General features: G+C 53.7%; 1 protein-coding gene across 7 annotated transcripts in view; it reads right to left on the bottom strand.

Moving 5' to 3' along the window:
* EPN2 (epsin 2) overlaps positions 1-22841 on the bottom strand; it is an 81479-nt gene that overhangs the window by 13776 nt on the left and 44862 nt on the right. For 3 of the 7 annotated variants that reach the window (XM_028089568.2, XM_028089570.2, XM_028089569.2), the window contains exons 3-6: positions 10771-10898; positions 8891-8983; positions 7741-7915; positions 6879-6956 (exon numbers count right to left, since the gene is read on the bottom strand). The exons of 1 other annotated variant lie outside the window; for it this stretch is intronic. In XM_028089568.2, coding sequence (XP_027945369.1) covers positions 6879-6956; positions 7741-7915; positions 8891-8983; positions 10771-10898 — 474 coding nt within the window. The remainder of the gene's footprint in view (positions 1-6878; positions 6957-7740; positions 7916-8890; positions 8984-10770; positions 10899-22841) is intronic. 3 more of the 7 variants (XM_028089571.2, XM_028089573.2, XM_028089574.2) reach the window with 3 other exon arrangements.

Below are 22841 nucleotides of genomic sequence, written 5' to 3'. Positions count from 1 at the left end.
GAGTAGCCGTGCGCAGGGACGGACACGCGGGTAGGACGGCCCTTGACTTTCAGAAACAAGAACCTCTGCGAGCCGTTCTACCACTGTGCTGGCTTTATCTCTTCCGGTCCCTGCGATGCTGAGTGGCCTTGCAGCGGGCCTGTCGAGCCCGTATCAGCCGCCACCCTGACTGCCTTTTCGCGTCTGGCTGACAGCGAGTGGGAGGGGCACAGGGAAGGGGAGGACAGGGCTGCCTCTGCTACTTCCCAGACCTGTCACCGCACCCGCAGTAACGCTGGGAGCTGGGCACGGGCCAAGGCCGATTCTGCCATGCAGCGTGCACTCCCACCACCCCCGCGACACGTAAGCCTGTCAACTGCTGTGTGGACTGGGGACTTCTGCTGCAGCCGCCTCAAACCCACAACCCTCCAGGGGCCTCCAGAAACACCCGCCTCCCTCCAGAAGCTGCTCTGACCTTTCCCTCCTGGTCTTCTCAGAATCGCACACAAAGCCACCTCCCCGTGACGGCAACCGCTCTCCCCAGGCCCACCTCTGCCGGACATGACAAGGAGCCTAGCAGGACGCTGGTCCCGGCTTGGAATCACACAGTGGGGACAGGCCCTTGCTCTGCCCCAACATGAAATGCCTCACGGGGCCTCCGTTCTGCATCAAGCCTAGAGCGAACAATGTGGTGGAAACCATGTCCGGGAGAGAGCAGGACTGTACGGAGAAGAGACGGGTCGTGGGCTCAGAGCTGCCCGGGATTGGGTCCACGGGAAGACCTGGGCCAGGCTGCTTCTGGCTCCCTGTGAGCACAGGGGTGTTCACACACATTCCACAGCCTCCCCTTGCTCGCCAGCAACCATGGGAACTGAAGGAACTCATGTCAGGCGATGCCTACTCCCTGGTTGACGTCCCCCTCGCTCACACCTGCACCCGGAGGACATGGGCTGGGGATCTCAGCGCATTCCCGTGCAGCCCTGACCACCTGGGCACCGTGGGAGAGCGACTGTCAGGGGACAGCCGGGTCACCTTCCAGCACCCCTCCCCGCTTCTCCTGAAAGACACCCTGACTCTCCTTGGGAGAATTACCCCCTCGCTTCCTCCCAGTTCCAGGCCGAGGGGAACTGACTTTGCTCTGGCAACAAGGGTGGGTTTCCACCAGCTACTGTCAAGCTGCCAAGTCCGCCACTACCGAACCCCACACCCAAATCCCTGGATGGTAGAAGGGCTACTGAGACCAGAGGGGAGAGGGCGAAAGGGCCCAGCGGGTGGGGTCCTGGTGATAATCTCTGAGCCGTGGGCGAAGCTGACCTGAAGACAGTGCTCCCCATCTCTACTAAAGCTGTCTGCAGGGCAGTTTCCTGAACAGACCTGCCTCCCCAGGTGGCTGTGGGTGTGGAGGGGTGGGGAGGGGTGTGTTTGTTGAGAGGGCACGATCCCCACCCTGCAGCCTCCACGTTACCTCATCCCACCGCCACCCACCAGCCCCAAGCCCCTCACAAGGCACTCTCCCCCTGCTCTCGCTCACGTGAGAATCTGTCTCCCCAGCCAGAGCGAACATTCACAGAACAGGGGCGGGTCTGCTTGGCCCACAACTGCTCCTGCTCCCTGAGCTCAGAACTGAGACTCACACACAAAAGATGCTCAACAGCTAAGTGGGGGCTGAGGGGAAGCCCCGAACCCCAGGGCTGGAAGGGACTTTGCACTTTCTACGCTCAACTCCTTCCAGTGAGGCATCTCTGAACAGTGGAGTTCAGTGACCACTTCTGGACGATTCTGGGTAAACGTCCAATTCAAGCGTTAGAAACCTACACAAATAAGAGCCGCCCCTAATCTCTGACGCTGCACAGAGTTTTCCAACACCTTAGATTTGGCAGTGCTTCACTCACCATGCCATTCAGAGGCCACCAGAGAAGTGGTTTTCAGCTGTGGTTGTCCTGGGAATTGCTGCAGGAATATTAGGAAAATACACCGTCTCCTCCCTTCACACACACAGACTCTGGGAGAGCCTGGGCATCTGGGTTCTTAGAAGCTCCCCAAGTGACTAGAATGGGCAGCCGCGGTGTGTGAGAGCGACTGAGCTCCTGCAGCACTCACGTGCCTGGCCAAGTCTTCTCAGAAGTGGGGGGCACCATCGGAGGGCCAGCTCAGACACACGGGCACCTGGCAGGGACCAGCCCTGCCTCACACAGACAGGTGGTCCTTGGAGTCACCGTGCTCTATCTGAGCGACACCTGGCCAGCATTCAGCAGACCCAAAAGTCCTGCCTCTGAGAGAGAAACAAGAATGTATCTACAGCAGGGGCACCTGGGTGGCTCGGTCGTTAAGCGTCTGCCTTCGGCTCAGGTCAGGATCCTGGGGTTCTGGGATCGAGCCCCGCCCGCATCGGGCTCCCTGCTCGGCAAGAAGCCCGCTTCTCTCTCTCCCACTCCCCCTGCTTGTGATCCCTCTCTCGCTGTGTCTCTCTCTGTCAAATAAATAAAATCTTAAAAAAAAAAAAAGAATATATCTACTGCAATCGGCACGGGGGTCCCGGGCAGCCGGTGACCACGGGATCGGGTGAGACAATCCTGTGGACAGGGGGACTGTGTCTTCCCAAGCACGACAACTGAACCACGTGTTCAAGAGCACACAGGAGTTTACAGGTGGCCCACAGGACACAAGGTACAAAGTAAGGATCAGGCCCTCCCGGGAACCCAGCCAGCCCCTCAGCAACCACACACCTGCCGTGCCGTGTGCAAAAGCAGGGCTTGCTCCTGCATCCAGACCCTCTCTCAGACGACGGGGGTCTAAACACACTAGGTTTCCCTCAAACTGATACACATGGAAGAGTAAGAGTCAACACAAAATCCTGCCATCGTTCTAGAAGCGCTCTTCCTGCACGAACGCTGTGGCACGCAAGGCTGTAAATATGGCATGCACTGTCATGCCGTCTCCGGGGGCCGGCGCCACACTGAGCCACCATCGTCCCGGGCTTCAACCCAGGGCACCCGGCTGCTGAGCGACAGCGCCCCAACATTGTCCGGGAGCCTCTACTGACCCTTCCCGTTACTTCCCACAGGCCCCGCTTCCCTTCTGGAATACGCCAGAACAACAAAACCCACAGGCCGGCCAAGAACCCTAAAGCCTGAAAGGGCCCAGAAAGCACCCCCGCCCCCGTGCGGCGCCACGCTTACGGACAAAGCACAGTCCCGGCTCAGAGGGCTCTGGATGTGGGATGAAAGATGCCCTTGGTTCAAACCCTGGCCAGTCTTCCAGACGGCCGTGGATAAGCAGCTCAGCCTCGGTGAGCCTTCCAGGCCCCGGGTGGTGCTTGGGGACCTACGCGCGTTCAGGCCACCGTGTTGACATTTTGCTCCATGGGGGGGCCACGAGTCAGGGGAGGCTACACACCATGGCACCCCGCTCTCCTCAAACCTACCCGGGGGAGACAGGTAACGTGGGCTTACGTGGACTCTCCCACGGGTGCTGACCGCCCACCTAAGCCGGCCTGAGGGAAAGCGGGCTGCAATGGGGGCGGACCCGGCAGATCCCCCTCCTCCCCCCCCCCAGCGAATGCCTGCTGACAGCCAGGCCGTGGGGCCCGGCGCTCCGCTTTCCTCCCCCATGAATGGACAGTAGCTTTGCTGCAAGGCCTCTCTGTGCTCCGTCCTCCACGGCCTCCACAGGGCCCGGGGCCACGCCACAGACCCAATAAATAAATGCTTGTTGAAAGCAGGAGTGAATGAGAGCAAAGGAGGATGGAACCCAGGGCCGAAAGATCAAGCAGCTTCCGGCCTCCTCCTCTGTGGGCCCATTCATAGGGAGCACGTGTCCCGGAGCCCCTCACCCGCCAGCCTGGCTCCCCCGAAGCCTCACATATGAATATTCATGTGCACAGGGGGGCCGTCACATGGTGGGGTCAGAGAACTGAGTGGCGGGGGTCACCAAAAAACCAGCAGCACCACCTGCTGCCACCGGGGCGGAAGCCGGCCCCTGTCCCAGCCCGGGCAGTGAGCGGGCGCGTGCCAGCCAAGGCCTTCTGAACCCCCAGGCTGTGGGCCCCTCTCTTACCAGGTGGCCGCTTTGTGCATCTGGAACAGAGGAGGAAGTGCCCCGCTGACCTGGGGGGCTCCGACTGCCCCCCTCTCAGCCCTCGGCACTTCCTCCCAAGGCCCCCAGTGCCGCTTGGAAAGAACTGGAAATGGCAGGGCTGGCTACAAACAGCAGCCTTCAAAAAACAGTGTTCCTTTCATCCAGAGGGCGCAGCTACCAGGGCCTGGGCGGAGACACTCTCATCTTTCAGACCGATGAATGTGTTTCCGGGCACTGGGGTGGCCCAGAAAACACGACCGAGCAGGTTTTCCTAGAGACTAGTTGGTAAGTCTTGCTCCAGGGCGGGCTCCGAAGATGGAAGGGAAGGCACTGTGACCAGGCTCCCGTGCACCCAGGAGCTGCTGCGAGGCCATCTCCTGCAGAGCTGTGGAGAGCCGGCGCGCCAGACCTGCACCACCACCTCTGGGGACGGCCATGGGCGGCTGGGTGACGGTGCTCCAGCCCAGCACTGTCCCACTGGGGCCCCTAATGCTCATCACGTAGTGCAAACGGAAGTACCTCTATCTACTTACAAAACTGTATACACAGCATGACCTCAACCATGTACAAACAACTGCCCAGAAAATACAGGAAGCAAAGAAGCTAACATGTTAGCACTGGTTACCTCTCAATGCTAGACTCTGAGGTGACTTTTCCAGGACATGCACGGCCACAGAAGGTTTCTGCAGCAGTCCAAGATAGCATGACGATTCCAGGATTAGGCGCCATAAGCACTGAACCTGCCCCTAACTTGCTGTGTGGCCCCAGAGGAATGGGCAGCCTCTCTGGGCTTTGGTGCCCCGTTTTCTCCCCAAGTCGCTGGTTAAAATGCCAAGTGTGTCAGAACCAAGAAGAGGGCCCTGGGTTGGGCAAGAGGTAAGAGATGGCAAACTAGCGGTCCACGAACCACGCTGGTGACCTGTAGATAGATTCCATCAGCCCCAACAATGTTCCCAATTTTTTAAAAATCACGGTCAACATTTAAAAATAGATTTCAGAAATTTAAGTTTCAATCTCCTCTTTAAAAAACTGGATTCAGGGGCACCTGGGTGGCTCAGTTGTTAAGCGTCCCCCTTCGGCTCAGTCATGATCCCAGGGTCCTGGGATCGAGCCCCGCATCGGGCTCCCTGCTCGGCGGGGAGCCTGCTTCTCCCTTCTCCTGCTCCCCCTGTTTGTGTTCCCTCTCTCGTTGTGTCTCTGTCAAATAAATAAATAAAATCTTAAAAAAAAAAATTGGATTCATAGTAGCCAAAAAGTGGAAACAACCCAAATGTCCATCAACTGCTAAATGGTTAAACACAATGTCGCCTGTCTATAAAATGGAATATTCTTCAGCCAAAAAAGGGAAGGTAGGGACATGGATGAACTTTGAAAACGTTAAGCTAAGTGAAAGGAACAAAGACCATCATGTCTGACTTCATTACATATCTGAAACAGCCAGATACAGGCAGATCCAGAGACAGAGTGTCGTAGACCGTTGAGTGCCAGGGGCTGGAGGGAGCGGTAACAAGGAGTGACTGCTCAGTGGGAACGGGGTTTCTCCCCGGGGTGACGGAAACGTCCTGGGATTAATAGTGAGGGGTGCACGACACCGTGAGTGGCTACGAACTACTGAACATGTCTGCCGTCGCGTGGGGTGTGATGGTTAGCTGTCACTGGGCTCCGGCTACCTCTCCTTGGCTCTGTCCTGTCTCCGGCTGGCTCCTGGTTTCCGCTGCGTGCAGGTGTGTGAAAACCCCAACAGCTGGAGGTGGCCCCGCTTCACCCACCAGGAGACTCCCCAGCACCCCTTGAGGTTAAAGTTTGGCTCCATCAAGACCGGCTCCGGGGCACAGCACTGCCCACCAGCCAAAGGAAGGGAGGAGCAACCTGGTTCACTGAAAACTCATAAATCTGGTCTCTCCTGACCAGGTAACGCACACCCCTAGTAAAGTTAAGTCGAACAGTTAAAAAAGGTAGACAGTGAAAGTCAGTCACCCTCCCACCTCCCCCCAGGCCCCGCCCCAACCACCTCCCATCAGTCACTGACTCAGCATAATCTTAAACTCACCTGGCTCTAGGGTGACTGCTTTCTTTTCTGGCCACTAGAAAAACGTCCCGTCTGCATCATGACCCATGATGACAACTTTGAAAGGGCTTGAGAGTCTTTCCTGAAGAATATCCTACCCACAACTCAAGGTGATGTGGTCATCACATTATAGAGCAACTATTTTTCAGACTTAACACAAAACTCAAAAGCCACTGTCTGGAAGGGGCCCAGGTGGGCATTTCCAGAACTGCCTTCGCTATCCCCATGTACGCTCAGCAAGACTTTAGCCCACAAGCTCCCTGAGGCCACGGACCACGTGAACCGCCAAGCTCCTGGCTGCCATGGGACTCTGGCCTTCAGTGAGGGAGACCTGTACGCCATTTGGCGGGCAGTTTGCCCCAAGGCCCAGAGGGCTCCTGCCAAAGGGAGTCTGGGGATCTGCCCATGTCCCCAACGCCAACCACATCACCAAAGGACATCTGGGGCTGACATGACCTTCTGGACACAGCTGCCAAGCCCTGAGTGGGCAGGGCCCTGACCCCACGTCCCTGCTCCCCACGGCCTGTCTCCGCACCCACCAAACCACTGCCTGCCCCCAAGGCTCTCACAAGGCCAGCCTTCTGCTGGGAACACCCTTGCCTCTTCTTGGCCTGGTCACCTCCTGCTCTTCTTTGCAGATTTCTCCAAGACGCCTGCCTCATGCCCACCAGGCTCCTGAACTAAGCCCCGTCCAGGACGCCGGTATCCCCATCTTGCCCACATCTGCCCAGGACCTTGAAGGCAGGACCATTACCTGTTTGTGTCGGAGTCCCTGGATAGCAGGACAGAGCCTGGCATTTGGTACACTTCGGCAAACATCCAGGGAACCGAGCTGAATACAAAAGATGGTTCCAGTTTGGGGAAACAGAGACCCCAAAGAGATACAGGCAAGCTGCCAAAAAATATACAACTACAAGTTCCCAGACAGATCAGCCGTGGCTGGCAGGGCTCAGAGCACCCAGAGGGAGCCTCCCAGAGCAGCAGGCTGGGTTGGAAGCCATCACCAAGCCTGCAGGCCAAGCCCCGTGTCCAGCAATCAGGAAACCCCTATGCCCAAGATTTCTACCCACACTCATGTTGCAAACCTCCTCCCACAGATTCTCTTACGTTTGGCATTAAACTTTAAAATATCCACTTAACCTAGTAAACGGACTTACTGTTGCTTTCAATAACAAATAAGAATTACAGCAAATGTACCCTTTCATCAGCAATCATAGTACGCACATCCTAATTTCCAGGTACGCCTAATTACAGCAACTTGATTGAGAGGTTTCATGCTGTGTATTACGGTTTCTTAACCTGGGGTGCTGGGTACAATTCTGAGGCCAAGAGACTGGACACATGTCCCAGAGGAGGGACAAGGCATTTCTGATGCGTGTGGGAAGCAGAGAGGAAGTCAGCTTTCCCTCTACCAAAGCAGAAAACCATTCAAAACAGGAAAGCACCGTACCATAGTCCTCAGGAGGACCCGACTGGACGTTACATCCGGGGACTGGGTAATCCTGGGCACCCACCACCAAAGACCTGCCCCGCTCCCACCTCCACCAGGTGAGAGAGCAGGAAGCTCGGCCCTATCCAGCAGGCAGGCACGGGAGACAAATGAGGCGGGTATTTACCGAACGGTGGCCAGGGGTCTGAAGTGCTGGCTGGGGCCGCCGGCCCGCCCCAAGGGTTTGTCTGGTTAGCTGAGGCTGACCGGCCCCAGGGCTCTGCTTTCTGGGCAGCAGGGCCTGAGCTGGGGAGGGCGTCCATTAAATCCAACAGAGTGGTCTGCTGTGGGTGGGAGCCATGCTTTTGAGACAAAGAGAAGGGGACACGTTTTACTTTGCTACAGTTAGAGCAAATATCCACGAGTTAGCTGTTAGCCATAAATACTGTCCGCGCCTCTTGGGACGAGAAGCCCTCTGGACGGGGCCAAGAGGAAGCTGAGCGGCCCCATGTCGTCCCACCTCCGACCCCACCCGGCCCACCACCCCACTAACCACTTCCCACTCCAGCCCAGGCTCCACCCACATGGAGCTGTTTGCTTGGGGCCCAATGCCCCACCCACTTGCAAACAGCCCCCAGGGCTTTCTAGGGTAACACAGGCTTTGCCCGGGGCTGCAGCGTCCCTCCAGAATGCTGTCCCCACCCACCCAGCTGGCAGCCATCATCCAGGGCCCCCTCTCCCGGGGCCTGCCCTGCCCGGCCCTCCTGCTCCCACAGCCACCAGAGCTGCAGTCAGGGATCCTGTGGCACCGTGACATGGGAGACCACCAGAACCCCGGGCCCTGTGAGGGGAGGGGGGGCGCCTATCTTGTGACCGGAAGAGCTTGCTGGGAGCAGAACCATGTCCTGGTCACCTCGGGCCCCAGGCTGGGAGCCTGGCGCAGGGTAAGGCTGATGACAGCAGTGAAGCCCAGCACTACTGACTGAGCCTTACCCCGTGCCAGGCATCTGTCCCAAAGCACGGGACACTTGGCTCATGGAACAGTCACCTGACCGCATGGCTACCACCGTGCTCGTTTACAGGGGAGGAAACTGAGGCCCTGGTCCAGAGGCCCCTCACCCGTGCCCATCTTTTCTCAGGCTGGTCTCGGGAGAGCCTCGGGAGTAAGGGCACAGGTGGGGGTGTTTTCAATCAGGTCTTCCCCTCACTCGTGCTCATCACAAAGGAGTATACGAGAAGGCGGAGAAGGCGCCCTGCTCTGCGGGTCAGGCTTGGACACTCGGCAACCATGGTGTGGGAGCGGTCCTAAGGCTAACCTTCCCCGGTGAGGCGCTTACCTCCTTCTTTTTTGGAACCTTAACCGTGTCTCTTCGGCTTTCTTCTAGGGCCATCTGTAATCTGAGGTCGTCACCCCGCCTGAGGCGTTCTTCCTGAAGGACAATGGGACTGTAATGACATCACTGTGCAGAACAAAGCAACGCGCCAGGAACAGGACGCGCAAATCAGAGTACGCATTATTGCAAAGGAAGATGGGAAAACAACCTGTAAAACAGTTATTCTTCTGTCCTGCGAGTGTAGCCCAGAGGGCTCACGTCTGCCCCACCCCGCTACCTTGTGTGGGTTCCCTGGTTTTGGGGTCCCACCGGGGAGATGGGGGGGAGGCACAGGCACTGCCAAGCTGGGGAAAGGGAACACTTAATCTAAAATGCTTTTACCTTAAAATGAAAATGGCTTTATAATTCTAACTATAGAAGCAACACGTCTCCTTCTAAAATACAAAAGCCTGAGAGCCCAGAAAGGAATCAGGGAGAGGGTGAAAATCACCGATCACTGTGTGTTTGTGTCTAGGATTTCAAACAGAAACGATTCACTATACAGTTGACCCTCCAACAACACGCGCGTTAAGGGCACCAAGCCCCCCCACAATCCACATATAAATTTGACTCCTCAAAAATTTAACGACTAAAAGCCAACTGCTGACTGGACCCTAAGTAAATCGCTTAAGGCATATTCTGTGTATTATGCTGTGTTCTTACAATAGAGTAAGCTAGAGAGAAGAAAATGTTATTAATAAATTAAGAAAAGGGCAATGGATTTACAGCACCGTTTTTATTGACAAGAATCCACACTTAAGTGGAGCCGCACAGCCCAAAACTCAGGTTGTTCAAGGGTCACCTGTATCTAATTTTTATTTATTTTAAGGCACAGTCACCACATGCAGGAGACTGGGCCGTCCTAGCGTTTACAGCATCACAAAATAGAAATAAGTTCCTTGTATTTTATTTATTATAAATATGATAAATCACAGAGATGAGTTATGAGCGGACACGGGCTCCAACTGCCCTCTGCCCCTGCATCCTTGCCCCTTCTCCCCAGGCTGTCCGTGACAGAGCCAGGCACCCACAGGGACGGATCTAATCGCTGTGCTTCTCCCACTGTGAACAGGGGAGCTGAAACTGAAGCTGTCCACCGCGGTCGAGCTTTAGGAGGTCTCCAGTTACAGTGACTGTAAATCGCCTTTGCACTTCTGTTACACTATACCCCTAATCTCTGTCTCTGCACATCACTTCTAGGGGACAGAGCGCCTTGTGCTCGCGGACTCCATCTACACTCCCTAACCCAAGGTCAGCGGGAACAGACCTGATCGCCAGGACCAAAGGGACACAGCTTTGAAAGGTCATTTCCAACACGCCTTTCCCTCCTGGTCCATGTTAAAGTAATGCGTGATAAGTAGAGAAAAACAGGAACTGAAAACAAATTAAAACTACACTTCCGTCACTGAAACATAATAAAGGCTCTCATTACCTGCAGCTTTTCCTCCTAGCCTTGTTTTTCAGCATTCAGATACTCCTGAGCCGTCTTAACAAACTGCCTTCCCCCGGGGCTGAGCCCACACGCCTTGCACGGAGGGGGCTGTGGACACCCAGGCTCGTTCGAAGGGACCATGACACGCGGCTGTGTCAACAGAAGTGTTTCTGGGGGGCACTCTGACCAGTTCACCCACTGGCCCACCAAAAGCTTCCCTAAATGGAACTGTGTAGGACCCCCTCCCTGACCAGGGTGGGGGGGGCAGTGGGGGGCGAGAACACTGCTGTGGCAACGCCAAGTCCCATCTCGAGAAACACATCGGAAACACTGAGGCCAGTGTCACCGTCCCCCCTGTGACCCACGCCCCCCCCCCCCCCCCCGGTCCCCAGCCCCCAGCGAGCAATCACACCTGCCTGGCACCAACCTGCTCAGCTACTTCTCGGCTCATGGCAAGTGCCAACTGAAGCTGTAGCTCTTCCTCTCCGCTCGTCTGCGGCCGGGCCTGCTCCAGCTCGGAGGACACCCTCGGGGAAGTGGCTGCGGGGGGGGGGGGGGGGGGAGGCAGAGTCACCGCATGCACAGGACAGGCTCACGCTCACGGTTACCCGGTCAGACCACACCTCGTCCCCATCTCACACCCACAAAGCCTGACAACGTGGGCGCCGTACAGGAGAGGCCTGCGAACATGTCCAGGTTAAAATCAGTAACGCCAAACGTGGATCCTCAGGGACATAAGCCATGTGGCCGGCCACAATCAAGGCAAGAGGCCTTCGGGGGCAAGGCCACAGGCCCAGCCTCGCGAGGATTAGAACCTCTGTCTTCGCTTCAGAGCGGCACTGCTTCAAAGAGAGAAACTAATATATGTATGTATTTTTTTTTACAAAATCAAAAGTATTGCTCCCTGAACAGCTGGATCAAAGAGCGTCACTCACACAAGCACAGGGCATCTATGGACCAAAAACTTCACTAGGGACACCCGCCAGCATTTAAGAGTCTCACTTTGTATCTCATGGTGGTAAAGATCACAGAAAACGAAGCCCAAATGGTTCTGCAGCAACCCCCAAAATTTTCGTTTTCTACGTAAAACTGTGCATTGACTTGGGAAAAACTTTTTTTTTTTTTTTTTGCTGTAAGCAGTTAGCTAGTACCAGCACTTGTAAGCAGCTCCTGGAAAGACAGTTTTACCGATGGCATGAGACGTGGACTCCTGGCTGATAAAACAAAACTCCAGGAAAGGCCTCTACGCATTCACACGCAGGGCTGGGCCTCCCCAGACGGAAAATGCGGGCACTTACAAAGGCCATCGGGATGTTCTGCGTATCAGAGAGTGTGGGTGTCTCCAGAAACCGGACATAAAACTTTGGGAGCATGGGGCCACCTCTGCCTCCACCCCGGAAGAGGGTGCCCAGCTTTCTGAGATTCTCAAAGCCAGGCCCCACTGCCTTCGATGGGGTTCCCCACTCCATCCTCCCTCTGGGCCTCCCGGGAAAGCCATTCCCTCAGCTCACCCAGCCAACCTCCTCGGTTCTCAGAGCTCAGCTCCCCTGCCCTGGTCCTGCTTGACTGCCCTCCTCGCGGGGGGCTGGGTCAGCAACCCCACCCCGCCACAGCACTCCCCCCTTTCCTGCACTTTGGTAGATCGTGCCAGAAGGTACGCTCCTTGAGGAGGGTCCACGCCCGTCTTCTCACCATCACATCAATCCTCAAAGTTTGGCAGAGTGGATGGCAAATACCCACTGGATAGACAGATGCATGGAAGCATGCACAGATGGATGGACAGACAGACAGATGGAGAATTCAGTTTCATGGTGGATGGGCAGTTGCTCGAAAATGCTCTAATTGTGTATCAGTTTTCTTCCTTCTCTCATTATGTCCATTTCAGCAAACCCAACAACCATCAAGCCTCACCAACGCAAATGCTGTTCCTGCCTAAAACTCCAATCTGAACTTGCTTCTTAGGATTGCCTCTTTGGGAGAAAGTAAATAAGGTCAGGAATGATTCCTGAAAGATGAGATTTCTAGTTGGCTAGGCTCTGGCTACCGTGAACAAAACATGGTAAGAGGACTAGATATAGTTAGGGTAACAGAAGAACCAGGCAAAGCTGCAAGAGGCCGAGGGCGGGGCAGGGCAGGAGAGACTAAAAGGCAATGCTCTGTCACACAATTTTTTTGACAAACACACAAAACACACAGCTGTTAAGAGTTCATTTGGAACAGTCCTGTGTCATGCTGTGATTTACTGTCATCTCAAAAGACTAGGGGAAAAAAAAGCCAGCAACCAACTGCCTCACATCTACTCGAACAAGACAAAGATCGAAGGGAGGAAGGAAGGAAGGAGAAGAAAGAAAAAGAAAAAGAAAGAAAAAGAGAAAAAAGAAAGGAAGAAATAAAATAAAATAAAATAAAATAATAAATAAAATAAAATAAAATAAAATAAAATAAAAAATAGAAAAGAAAGAAGGAAAGAGAAAGAAGGAAGGAAGGTCGGTCAGTTGGTCAAGTTGAATCCCAGCCTAGTTATATCACATTTATCTTTCCCAGAGTATTTGTTTTAAAAATACAGCTAGAAGGTAAGAAAATGTCAAGTCCGCCTTAATAATGGGATTCATTAACAACATACCAAGACAAAAGTACATTTTTTGTTATTGCTGGTTTTGTGCGAAGCCTCCCCTACGCCAGTGACAGTGCTTAGATCTCTGCCTGAGCTTTCTTGTACTCCAGAAGCAAAGGTGTCACCACCCAGATTTGCTGGAGACTAAAGAAGCCGCACAGATTCGGGGAACGGTTCTGGAGGCCTCTTCTCAGCTGACTGTGGTTCCCACACAGATCCCTGGCCACTCGGGCTGCCTGTTCCCAGCCGCCTTCCCGATAATCTCGGAAGCTCGCTTCACAGAACCCTCTGTTTATAACGAACACAGCACACTCGGCACCCTTCATTCACTACCACACGGAATTGGGGGGCACATAAAGAAGACCTATATCCCATCCCACACCCCGAGAAAGGGCTCTGAAAAAGGAGCCCCATCTTGGCTCCTCCTGGCAGGGGAAGCTGCCACTTGGCGGCTCCGCCACAAGGCCTGATTCAGTCTGGCCGGGGATGAATGTGACAGGGCTCTGAACAGGGACCTTCTAGAGAAAGGAGCCTCCCTTGTCCTGTGAGCCTTTCGGCACATCTGCAAGGCCACACTGGCTTTGGATGCAAATGTACATGTCCCTGTCTGCCATACTGACATTGGTCGCATCATGCATAGCCACCACATACAGAAAGAGCTTACCACATCAATGTGGAAATTAAAGACAAAGGGTATTCCCCTAAATGCTGTGGTTTTTGTCAACGGATGTACAGCTGTCAGTTCCGCAGATGGCAGAATTCACAGCCACCGGCCCCGACTATCAGCTGAGTTGCACACAGCGGTCTCCACTGCGAGGGATGAGTCCAGCAGAGACATTCTTGACTTAGTGACAGCAGCTCAGCCCCACAAAGGGCCCCCTGTGCCCACGTACATGACAGTGAACACAGACGGGCCTGAATGCACCCTTGGGACCACCTGAGCCTGGCCCAGCTTGGAGAGGCTGCAGGTCCCCAGGTTTCACAGGGACCCCCTGGAAAACGCCACGTGCCCGAGAGAGAGCTTTCCCACCCGCCACCTTCTGGATGGAAGACTAGGAACCGTTAGTGTAGGCTCATCACCAGCGAAGCAGCAAATGCTCCATCACCCTTTTCCTACCACTAAGATGTCTTTTTGTATACAGATCCCACCTGGAGGAACTCAAAGTTCTGGCTTGCTGTGGCCGAGAATTGGAAACATTGGCTAAGGCCTCAATTTTAACCCTTCTGGCCTGTCAACCTGGCTGAGAAAGCCCAGGGGAAAGGTTGAAGAGGAGGCCTATAAAAACCAACTTTTCCCTCCAAATACAGGCTAAGAGGAAGACCAAGAAACACCTCCCCCTGCAGAGAAATGAGAGAGTCTGGCATTCACGCCACACACACACACACACACACACACACACACACACACACACACACACACACACACACACACACACACACACCCCCACCCCCCCCCCACCGGGAGAGTGCCGGGCCGAGTGGGCATGCCCACACCCCGGGCTTCGGGAAGGACCTGTTCCCCAAATGTGCTCCTAAAGCAAAGGCTGAAAGATTTTCTAACAAAGATGCTTCAGTTGGCCAACCTCTGGCCATTGTGAAAGAAGAAATCAAAGCAGTCAAGGTAAGAGGAAAATAGGAAATCACTTCTCAGGCTGTTTCGCTATTTTCCTAGAAAGCACTTATGCAGCATCTGCAATCACATCGATTAAAGGGAAGAGACAGGGCACCTGGGTGGCTCAGTTGGTTAAGCGACTGCCTTCGGCTCAGGTCATGATCCTGGAGTCCCGGGATCGAGTCCCACATCGGGCTCCCTGCTCAGCGGGGAGTCTGCTTCTCCCTCTGACCCTCCTCCCTCTCATGCTCTCTGTCTCTCATTCTCTCTCTCAAATAAATAAATAAAATCTTTAAAAAATAAATAAATAAAGGCAAGAGACACTGTGGGACACAACGTGACGGGCAAAGGGCTCTACATGGTGACGAGCGTGACTTCTATTAAAGCTCTCTGGTCCATGAGCCCCACACAAGGTGAGCACCTGGTCTCCACGGGTCCCCGGCAAATCGATGCCGGGCGCACAAGGCACAGTGGACACCTCGGGGGCCCGAGAAGACCCCATCTGGTTCTAAACACTGCTGCCACCATTTACAACCCTGGGCCTGTTGGTGTACAGGCATGCCAGGGTTCAAATCCCATCCCTGCCACTTACTAGCAGGGAGACCACGTGCAAATAGCCTGACTTCTCTGGGCTTTTGTATCCACATCTGTGAAACGGAGACAAATGGGGTCTGTGGCAGGGGTCAGGGGTGCCCAACACACAGTTGGCTCTCCCCGGAAAATGTGCCTTTCCCCAGGTCACTGCTCTCTGTTCCATTCCATGACCACCAGACGACCTAGGGGCTGGAGCTGGCTGGCACTCCCAGTCTCCACCTCACACAGCAGAAGCCATAAATACATATCCTGTCATACCCTGGCCCTTCCCAGGCCGCCATGAGAACGGGACCGGGGCCACGGTCCTTTGAGGGAGGAGCTAGGGAGTGGACACTGAACCCCAGGGCCAGCTTCCGCCCTCCAGTGACCGGTTCCCCGGCCAGCTAAGTTCCTTCCTCATTACTGAACTGCAGCGAAGTGCTTACTGGATCTTTCTCAATGCGGTGACATCTTTCTGTGGTTCCATGGGCCACTTCCTGAGCCAGCAATGAAACCTCGGCCACCCCCACCCAGCAGCCTGGCCAGAGCTGAGGCTCCGAAGCCTGTTCCCACAGAAGACCCTCCAGGATCTTCATCTTACCTCCTCACAGGGAGGGGCAGGAAAGACTGCTTTCAGTCAAAGGAGGTAAATTATGACACAGTAAGTTCAGATCAGCCCAGGTAACATTAAAAGAGAAAAAATATAAATACATGGTTGGAAAAGCCAAAAAGGTACAAGATGAGAAGTGCATCCAGTACCACCAGTCAGATCACTTTCAGGCCAAAGGCTGTGTGTGTGTGTGTGTGTGTGTGTGTGTGTGTGTGTGTGTGTGTGTGTGACTTCACAACAGAGGGACAAACCATAGCCCCTCATGCTGTGGCCACCCTCTGCCTGTCACATGACATCACCCACCTCCCAGGACAGTTCAGTTTGGGCAAAATCTCTGATTTGATTCCAATCTAGACTCTAGATTGATTCCCGGTTCACAGAATGATAGGGCGGGGACTGAGCCGAACACTGCACAATGTAGTAGACAAACCCAGACCGAGGGACGCTCTATGGGACAACCGGCCCAGTCTCTTAGGATTTTAAGGTCACAAGAAAAAGAGCATCTGCTACAGACAGACCAAAGGGACACGATGATCAGATGCAACCTGTGGTCCTCGGGGCGGGGGGGTCTCAGTTTAGACAGATCAGCTACAACACGTGTTGGGGACAACTGATGAGACTTGAATATGGACTGGGTACTGGATGATGTTGGTGCTGTGGGTTTTGAGAGGTGGGGTAAGAGGCACCGACACTCCCCTTCAGGAAGAGAGACACACTGAGTATCTGGGGGGGGGAATGTGATGATGCCCATAACTTATTTTTAAAACACTACAGCATAAAAGGAAGTAGGAGCCACACCTCTCATCCTGCCCCCATTCCGCTCCCCAGAGGAAACAGCTGTTGACATTTTCTTGTGATTCTACCCAGAAAACCGCTGAATGCCTACTCCGTGTGGATATGCGTGGGCGCGCGCTTCCGACACTTACCCCCGGGGAAGCACGTCTATCCCCTGCTGTACGTGCTGTGTCTCGTTCCTGTGGCCTGACCTGGGCTGAGCGTTTTCCACATGAGACGCAGCCCAGCACGGAAAGCCGATCTAGATGGCTGTGCTCAGATCTGGGCTCTGCCACTTCTCAACACGCGACCTCAGCCTAGGCAGGGAATCCTCTGAGACTTGGTTTTCTCATCTGCAAAATGGAGACAGAGTACCTGCCTCCTAGGGCTGGTGAGGCACCCAATGGGCTAACCTGTGAAAAGCACTTAGGCCAGCGCCTGGCACGTGATACTCCTACAACTCTCACTAGTATCTCAATGAACCCCTCAGTCCAACTTACAGACCAGGGCTGAGGCTCAGAGGTAAAGTGACCTGCCCAAGGTCTGAGGAGAGACGATGTGGGAATAAAGAAAGCAGGGGGAGGGGGGCCCCAGGGCAGAGGAGAGCTGGGTCTCTCTTTTCAGAGGTCAGGGCAGGCCATTCTGAGCTACTGGAGCAGATGCCTGGGTCGGAGAAGGAGGCCAGGCTGAGATGGGTGGGAGCTTTACTCGGTGGGGGGGCGGAGGGGGCAGAGGCTCTGAGGCTGGTAAAGGCCAAGGGCCACGATGGAAGAACCAAGGTGGTTCTCGGGGCCCTTGGAGGGGCTTTGGCAGGTGTGGGTCTAAGCAGAGCCCTGATGCGATCTGACTGGTCCCAGAGAGCAATGGTGGGACCATGGGCCAGCCGGGATGGTAGCTTTGCAGGAGGTGAGCAGTGGCTGGACTCAGGATACGTTTCACTGAGATTCTCTTATACTTGAAAATGCTCCGGACCATCCAGCCTGAGGCCACAGGAGAGTACGTGTGACGCTGCCCAGCCCGGCCCACAGCTCACAACCGAAGCAGGCCTTAGTGTGTGATGCGGCTGCCACCAAGGGGCAGACTCAGTACTCATTGTAGGTGCTGAGGGCAGAGCTGTGTCCCTCAGGATGTCCTGGTGAGGTCCTGACTACCCGTAGCTCAGAACATGACCTTCTTTGGAAACAGGGTCACTGCAGATGTAACGAGCTAAGATGAGATCATCTTGAAGCAGGATGGGCCCTAAATCCAATATGGCTGGTATCCTTAGAAGAAGGGGAAGAGCCACAGGTGCACATGCATGCGCGCGCGCGCACACGCACACACACACACACACCCCACACGCATGCGCGCAAGGGGATACCGCGTACGATGGGGGGCGGGGGGCAGGGGCTGGGGTGCTGCAGCTGCTAGGCCAAGGGACACCAAGGACTGCAGCCACCAACAGAAGCTAGGAAAAGGCAAGTAAGAATTCTCCCCTACAGGTTTCAGAGGGAATGTGGGCCTGGAGACGCTTTGATCTTGGACCTCTGGCCTCCAGACGGGGGAGACAACCTGTTTCTGTTGTTCTACGCTGCCTGGTCAAAGCCTTTCCCCGTGCAACCTCCGGGTCTTCCCACCACCTGCCTGCACACACTGACGTGGGTATCCTTGTCACGCAGGGCAAGGAATCACGGCCCCTCAGCTCCAGGACTGACTTTACTCCCCGAGGCTGCTCACGAGCCCAACCTCTTCCCAGGTACCACAGCCGGCCAGTCTCCACTCTGTTCCTAGAAGCCTCCAGCTCCTTCCTGCCTCTGTTCCCCTCCTGCTGTTCCCTAAATTGGAAAGAAGAAACTCCTCATCCAAAGTGTGAGCTCTGACGCCGCCTTCTCAAGCACATCTTCCCCGATCACGCCGTTAGGACTCTGGCTGGCTCGATTTCCCCCACCCCTGGCACCTAGAGCAGGTGGCCTTCGTCCGCCTCTCTGTAATCAGTATTATGCATTCTACACTGTGGACCTGTTTGCAGTGTGGCCATCTCCCTGACCTGACTGGCCCAAGGCTCCACGTAGGCAGGGGCCACGTCGGCTTCGTTACAGGCACAGAGCAGGAGTTCAAACACCAGCTGAGTCATTTTCAAGTTGAGTCTCCAGTGAAAACCAGCAATGGCTACAACCTCCAAGGGCACACTTCATTCGCTCCTTACCAGCACCCTGAGACAGTGGTGCTGCCAACCTCAGTTCAGAGGTGGAAGCTGAAACCCAGGGCGGAAGGAGGTAGAGCCAGAACAATGGCCACGTTCCTCCCCAGGCCGGGCTGGGGACTGAGCTGGGGGAGGGCGGAGCAGAGACAAAAGGCAGTCCTTTTATTTGTCTGCATGATTCAAAGCCCATCCTCTGTCTGGAAATAAAAGAGCAAGTATGTGCTGTTCTCTTTGGGCTACAGATTAAACGCTCTCCATTCCTGGATCACCAGCTTGAGAGGTGGGGCTGGGAGCAATCCTTTCTCATTACTGTTTTCCCAGGGGTCCCCAGCGTTCCTGCTCTGTCATGCTGTCGAGGTGAAAGTCACTCTCTGGGTAGAGCGCTGCAGGTGCCCACAGCTCTCCAGGCAGGAGCTCGGGAGGGAGGGGCGGGGGCTCTGAAGCCTGCTTGGTCCCAGTAGAGGTCAGTGAACACTGGCACCCAAACTTGTGAGCAAGCCCAGGGCGAGGCGTGAACATCAACAAAGTTGGAATTTCTCTCTTTTTAAAACGAGTATTCTCGTAGTGCCTTCCATCTATTAAATCAGTGATGATCTGGGGCGCCTGAGTGGTGCAGGCGGTTGTGTCTGACTCTTGATTTTGGATCAGCTCATGATCTTGGGGTTGTGAGATCAAGCCCTACAACGGGCTCCGCACTCAGTGGGGAGTCTGCTTGAGATTCTCTCCCTCTGTCCCTCCCCCGCCCTTGTGTGCACACGCTGTCTCTAAAATAAATAAATCTTAAAAAATAAATAAATTTGTGACAATCTTTAAAAAAAATTACAGTACCCATGTTAAGTTCTGCGGCCGTCAACGGTCACCCACAGCTGGGGGCACTGCAAATGGGCGCAATCTGTTAGGAAAGCATTAGTAATGTTTCAGGAAACAGAAGGATGGTCACACACTTTTCTATTAATCCCACTGCTGGCGCTCTACATTGGAGACGACATCGAATCTACACTGATCTAAGGACTCCTTTTAAAAGCAAGCTTTCTGCCTGAAGTTTACCGCAGCATTATTTAAACTGGTGAGAACCTGAAAACAACAACTCTGATCGTAATGATCAAGTGATCCAATCATGGAGCATTTGCTTTGTGCAAGGCAATTATGTGCAAGCATATGTCAACACAGGTCATTTACACAATAATCCAGGAGAGACTACCCTTATCCCTACGTTACCAATTAAAAGACTTAAAACTTGCTGAAGTTAAGAAATCTGCCCAAGAGTTAACCTGTAAAACCAAGGCTAACTACATAGCGACATGGAAAATGCACATAGAAAGCTGGGTGAAAAGATGAGACAGCCTAACCGTATTATTTCTCATGGGAATCCCGAGTAAGGAGTCAGCTAAAGGGCAACCTGTCGCCACCACTGCACAGGGACCCTTGCGGTGACCGCCCACCCCTCCAATAGCCCGCCCCGTCCCACCAGGATGGCCAGCCCCCTCCCAGGCACCACACCTGGTGCAGCCTAGATATGTCTGCCTCTCCTACACTGGAAGCCCACCGAGGGCAGGGCCTCAGTGGCTGACTGTGAGCCCCTCACTACTCAGCGCTGCCCCCAGCCCTCATGGACTTACAAAATGAGCAAGTGAAAAAACTTAATGTTTGGGGACGCCTGGGTGGCTCAGTAGGTTAAGCATCTGCCTTCGGCTCAGGTCATGATCTCAGGGTCCTGGGATCGAGTCCCACATCGGGCTTCTGGCTCAGCAGGGAGTCTGCTTCTTCCTCTGCCTGCCACTCCCCCTGCTTGTGCTGTCTGACAAATAAACAAAATCTTTAAAAAAAAACAAAACAACTTAATGTTTTTGAAAATGTCACTTGTATCTTGTCATATTGTCTGCACGATATGAAACATGAGATTTGTTCTGTTTTCATGTAACAATACTCAGACGTGTGATCCAGATCTGTCAGGGTGACTGCCCTCTGGGGATGTGGGTCCTGATCTGGCCTTCGGTTCTTTTCCAGATTATAAACCTGTGTGCTTTGCCCACAGAAAGATGACCACAACGAAACCGCACAACCAGGGGCTCGAAACCTCCCGTGCTCATGGCCCAGGGAGTGGGACCCTGGCACCGAAAATGGCCGAACTGTTTGGTGGGAGCAAGAGGAGGGAATGCTTGTCCAGCATCAGGCTGGGATGAGCTAGGAAGCCCCACCCAGTGGAATGTCGAGTGCAGCTGTTAAAATGTTTACAGGGTGGTGGAGGAAGGGAGACAACGCTCCTATTACAGCGTCATGAGACAAAAAAGCAGGGATGCAAAGTTGCATTAATGAGTATGCAATCCTGGAAAAGAAGATGGTTGGAAAAAAAGTCCAAAAGGACATACACCAACACGGAAAGGACAGCTGTCTTTGTGGAATAAGATTACAGGGTATTTGTCTTCTTTGTCTACTTTCTACATAGTACTTTTATAATGAAAAAACCCAGCCGTTTCTTAGTTGACATCCACACTGGGCTTACCAGGTAGTGCTGGAGAGGTGGGCCGAGTGAGCTGGTCTCAAGGGTGTTGGTTACTCCCCATGGCTGGACTGAGCTCCCCACTGGCAGGCTGATTCAACTGGCAACATCAATTTCGAGCTGCTCAAAGCCCAAGTATCGCCTGCTGCCTGCAACTTTCTCAAAGGGCACTGCTACTGGGCATCAGATGCAGAGAGGGGAGGAACAGAAGGCTTCAGCTCAACAAAAGCCAACACGGAACAGACCACTGGAGGAGCAGTGCCCAGCCCCAGGCACACACTGTGGTCGCCAGAAACTTTACCGCCCACTGTGAAGTCTGGGCCCATCCCAGGGGTTCCGACGTCACTGGTCAGACGTGCGGCCCAACCTTTGGGACATCTGGGGACATTTAAAAGCTCCGAGGCAGCCAGCTTGAGGGCAGGTGGCTGAGGGAAAAGAGAAAAGGCACCTGGCAAAATGAGGAACAGCATTTTATTACCGAACAAAAACTAGCGTCTATAAATTATACTGTTGCTAAACTCAACCTTAAAGCATCAAGAAACTGTACAAGTATGTAAAGTGTTTCTTTATTCCTGGAAAAGCCCCAAAAATGTACTTCCAAGAGACTAAGGCTCATGCTTGGGCAGACACCAAGAGAGAGGAGCACGACACACAGAAATACCACAAAAAAAAAAAAAAAAAAAGAAAGAAAGAAAGGAAGGAAGGAAGGAAGAAAGAAAGAAAAGTTAAGGTTTATTTAGCATCTGTTCAGGGACGCCTGGGTGGCTCAGTCATTTGAGCCTTCGGCTCAGGTCATGATCCCAGGGTGCTGGGATCGAGCACCGCATCGGGCGCCCTGCTCGGCGGGGAGCCTGCTTCTCCCTCTGTACCTCCCCCTGCTTGTGCTCTCTCTCTCTCTCTCTCTCTCTCAAATAAATAAAATCTTATTTAGCATATGTTCATTGTTTACTGAACAGCTTTCCTGGGTCAGGCACCGGGCACTGAGCACAGACAAGGCTCCTGCTCTTGGAGTGTGTTCTAGTGCAGGGACACAGAAAATAAAGTGAATAATTTCAGATAGTAAAAAATACTGTGAAGACAAAATAAAAGAGAGAAACATGACCTACAGAGATTAAAGTACATTATACGGTCTATTTTCCCACACCAAGAGAAATCTATCTTAGACCTTCCTTCTTATTTTTACTTATGTAATTTTTAAATGCCCCCTTGAGGTTGACTATCTGAAACTAGCCACTGGGCAGGCGTGGCTCACACTGTCACATCTGTGCGACTGTTACCAACCCTGACTTAAATCCCCTTTTCCCTGTTTCATGCTCCGCGTACTGAGAGCTTCTCCACAACACTCCTTACCTCTACTACAAAGGTGGCTTTGAAGACAAATGGCCAGATACGAGTATCGTATTATAATTCAACTTTCTATGGCACAAGTCAACACTGATCCTTCATTGATTATCGCCAATCAGCAATCTGGAGAGCTGTGTTTCAATGTTCCGCTCTCTGACAATCACAGGAGCACCTTAAAACCTGGGTCCCCATTACTGAACAGTTTAAAGAGGTCTCCCTGCTTTTAAAAACCATAAAGGAAAGCATTATGTGAGATGGGCCATACAATTTTAAA

This window comes from Eumetopias jubatus, unplaced genomic scaffold (genome assembly GCF_037043125.1).
Source record: "Eumetopias jubatus isolate StellerSeaLion01/CBP00866 unplaced genomic scaffold, mEumJub1_p1.0 scaffold_10, whole genome shotgun sequence".
NCBI lineage: Eukaryota > Metazoa > Chordata > Mammalia > Carnivora > Otariidae > Eumetopias > Eumetopias jubatus.
Note: the sequence above shows the minus strand (reverse complement) of the source record. Positions and strands in the feature narration are given on the sequence as shown.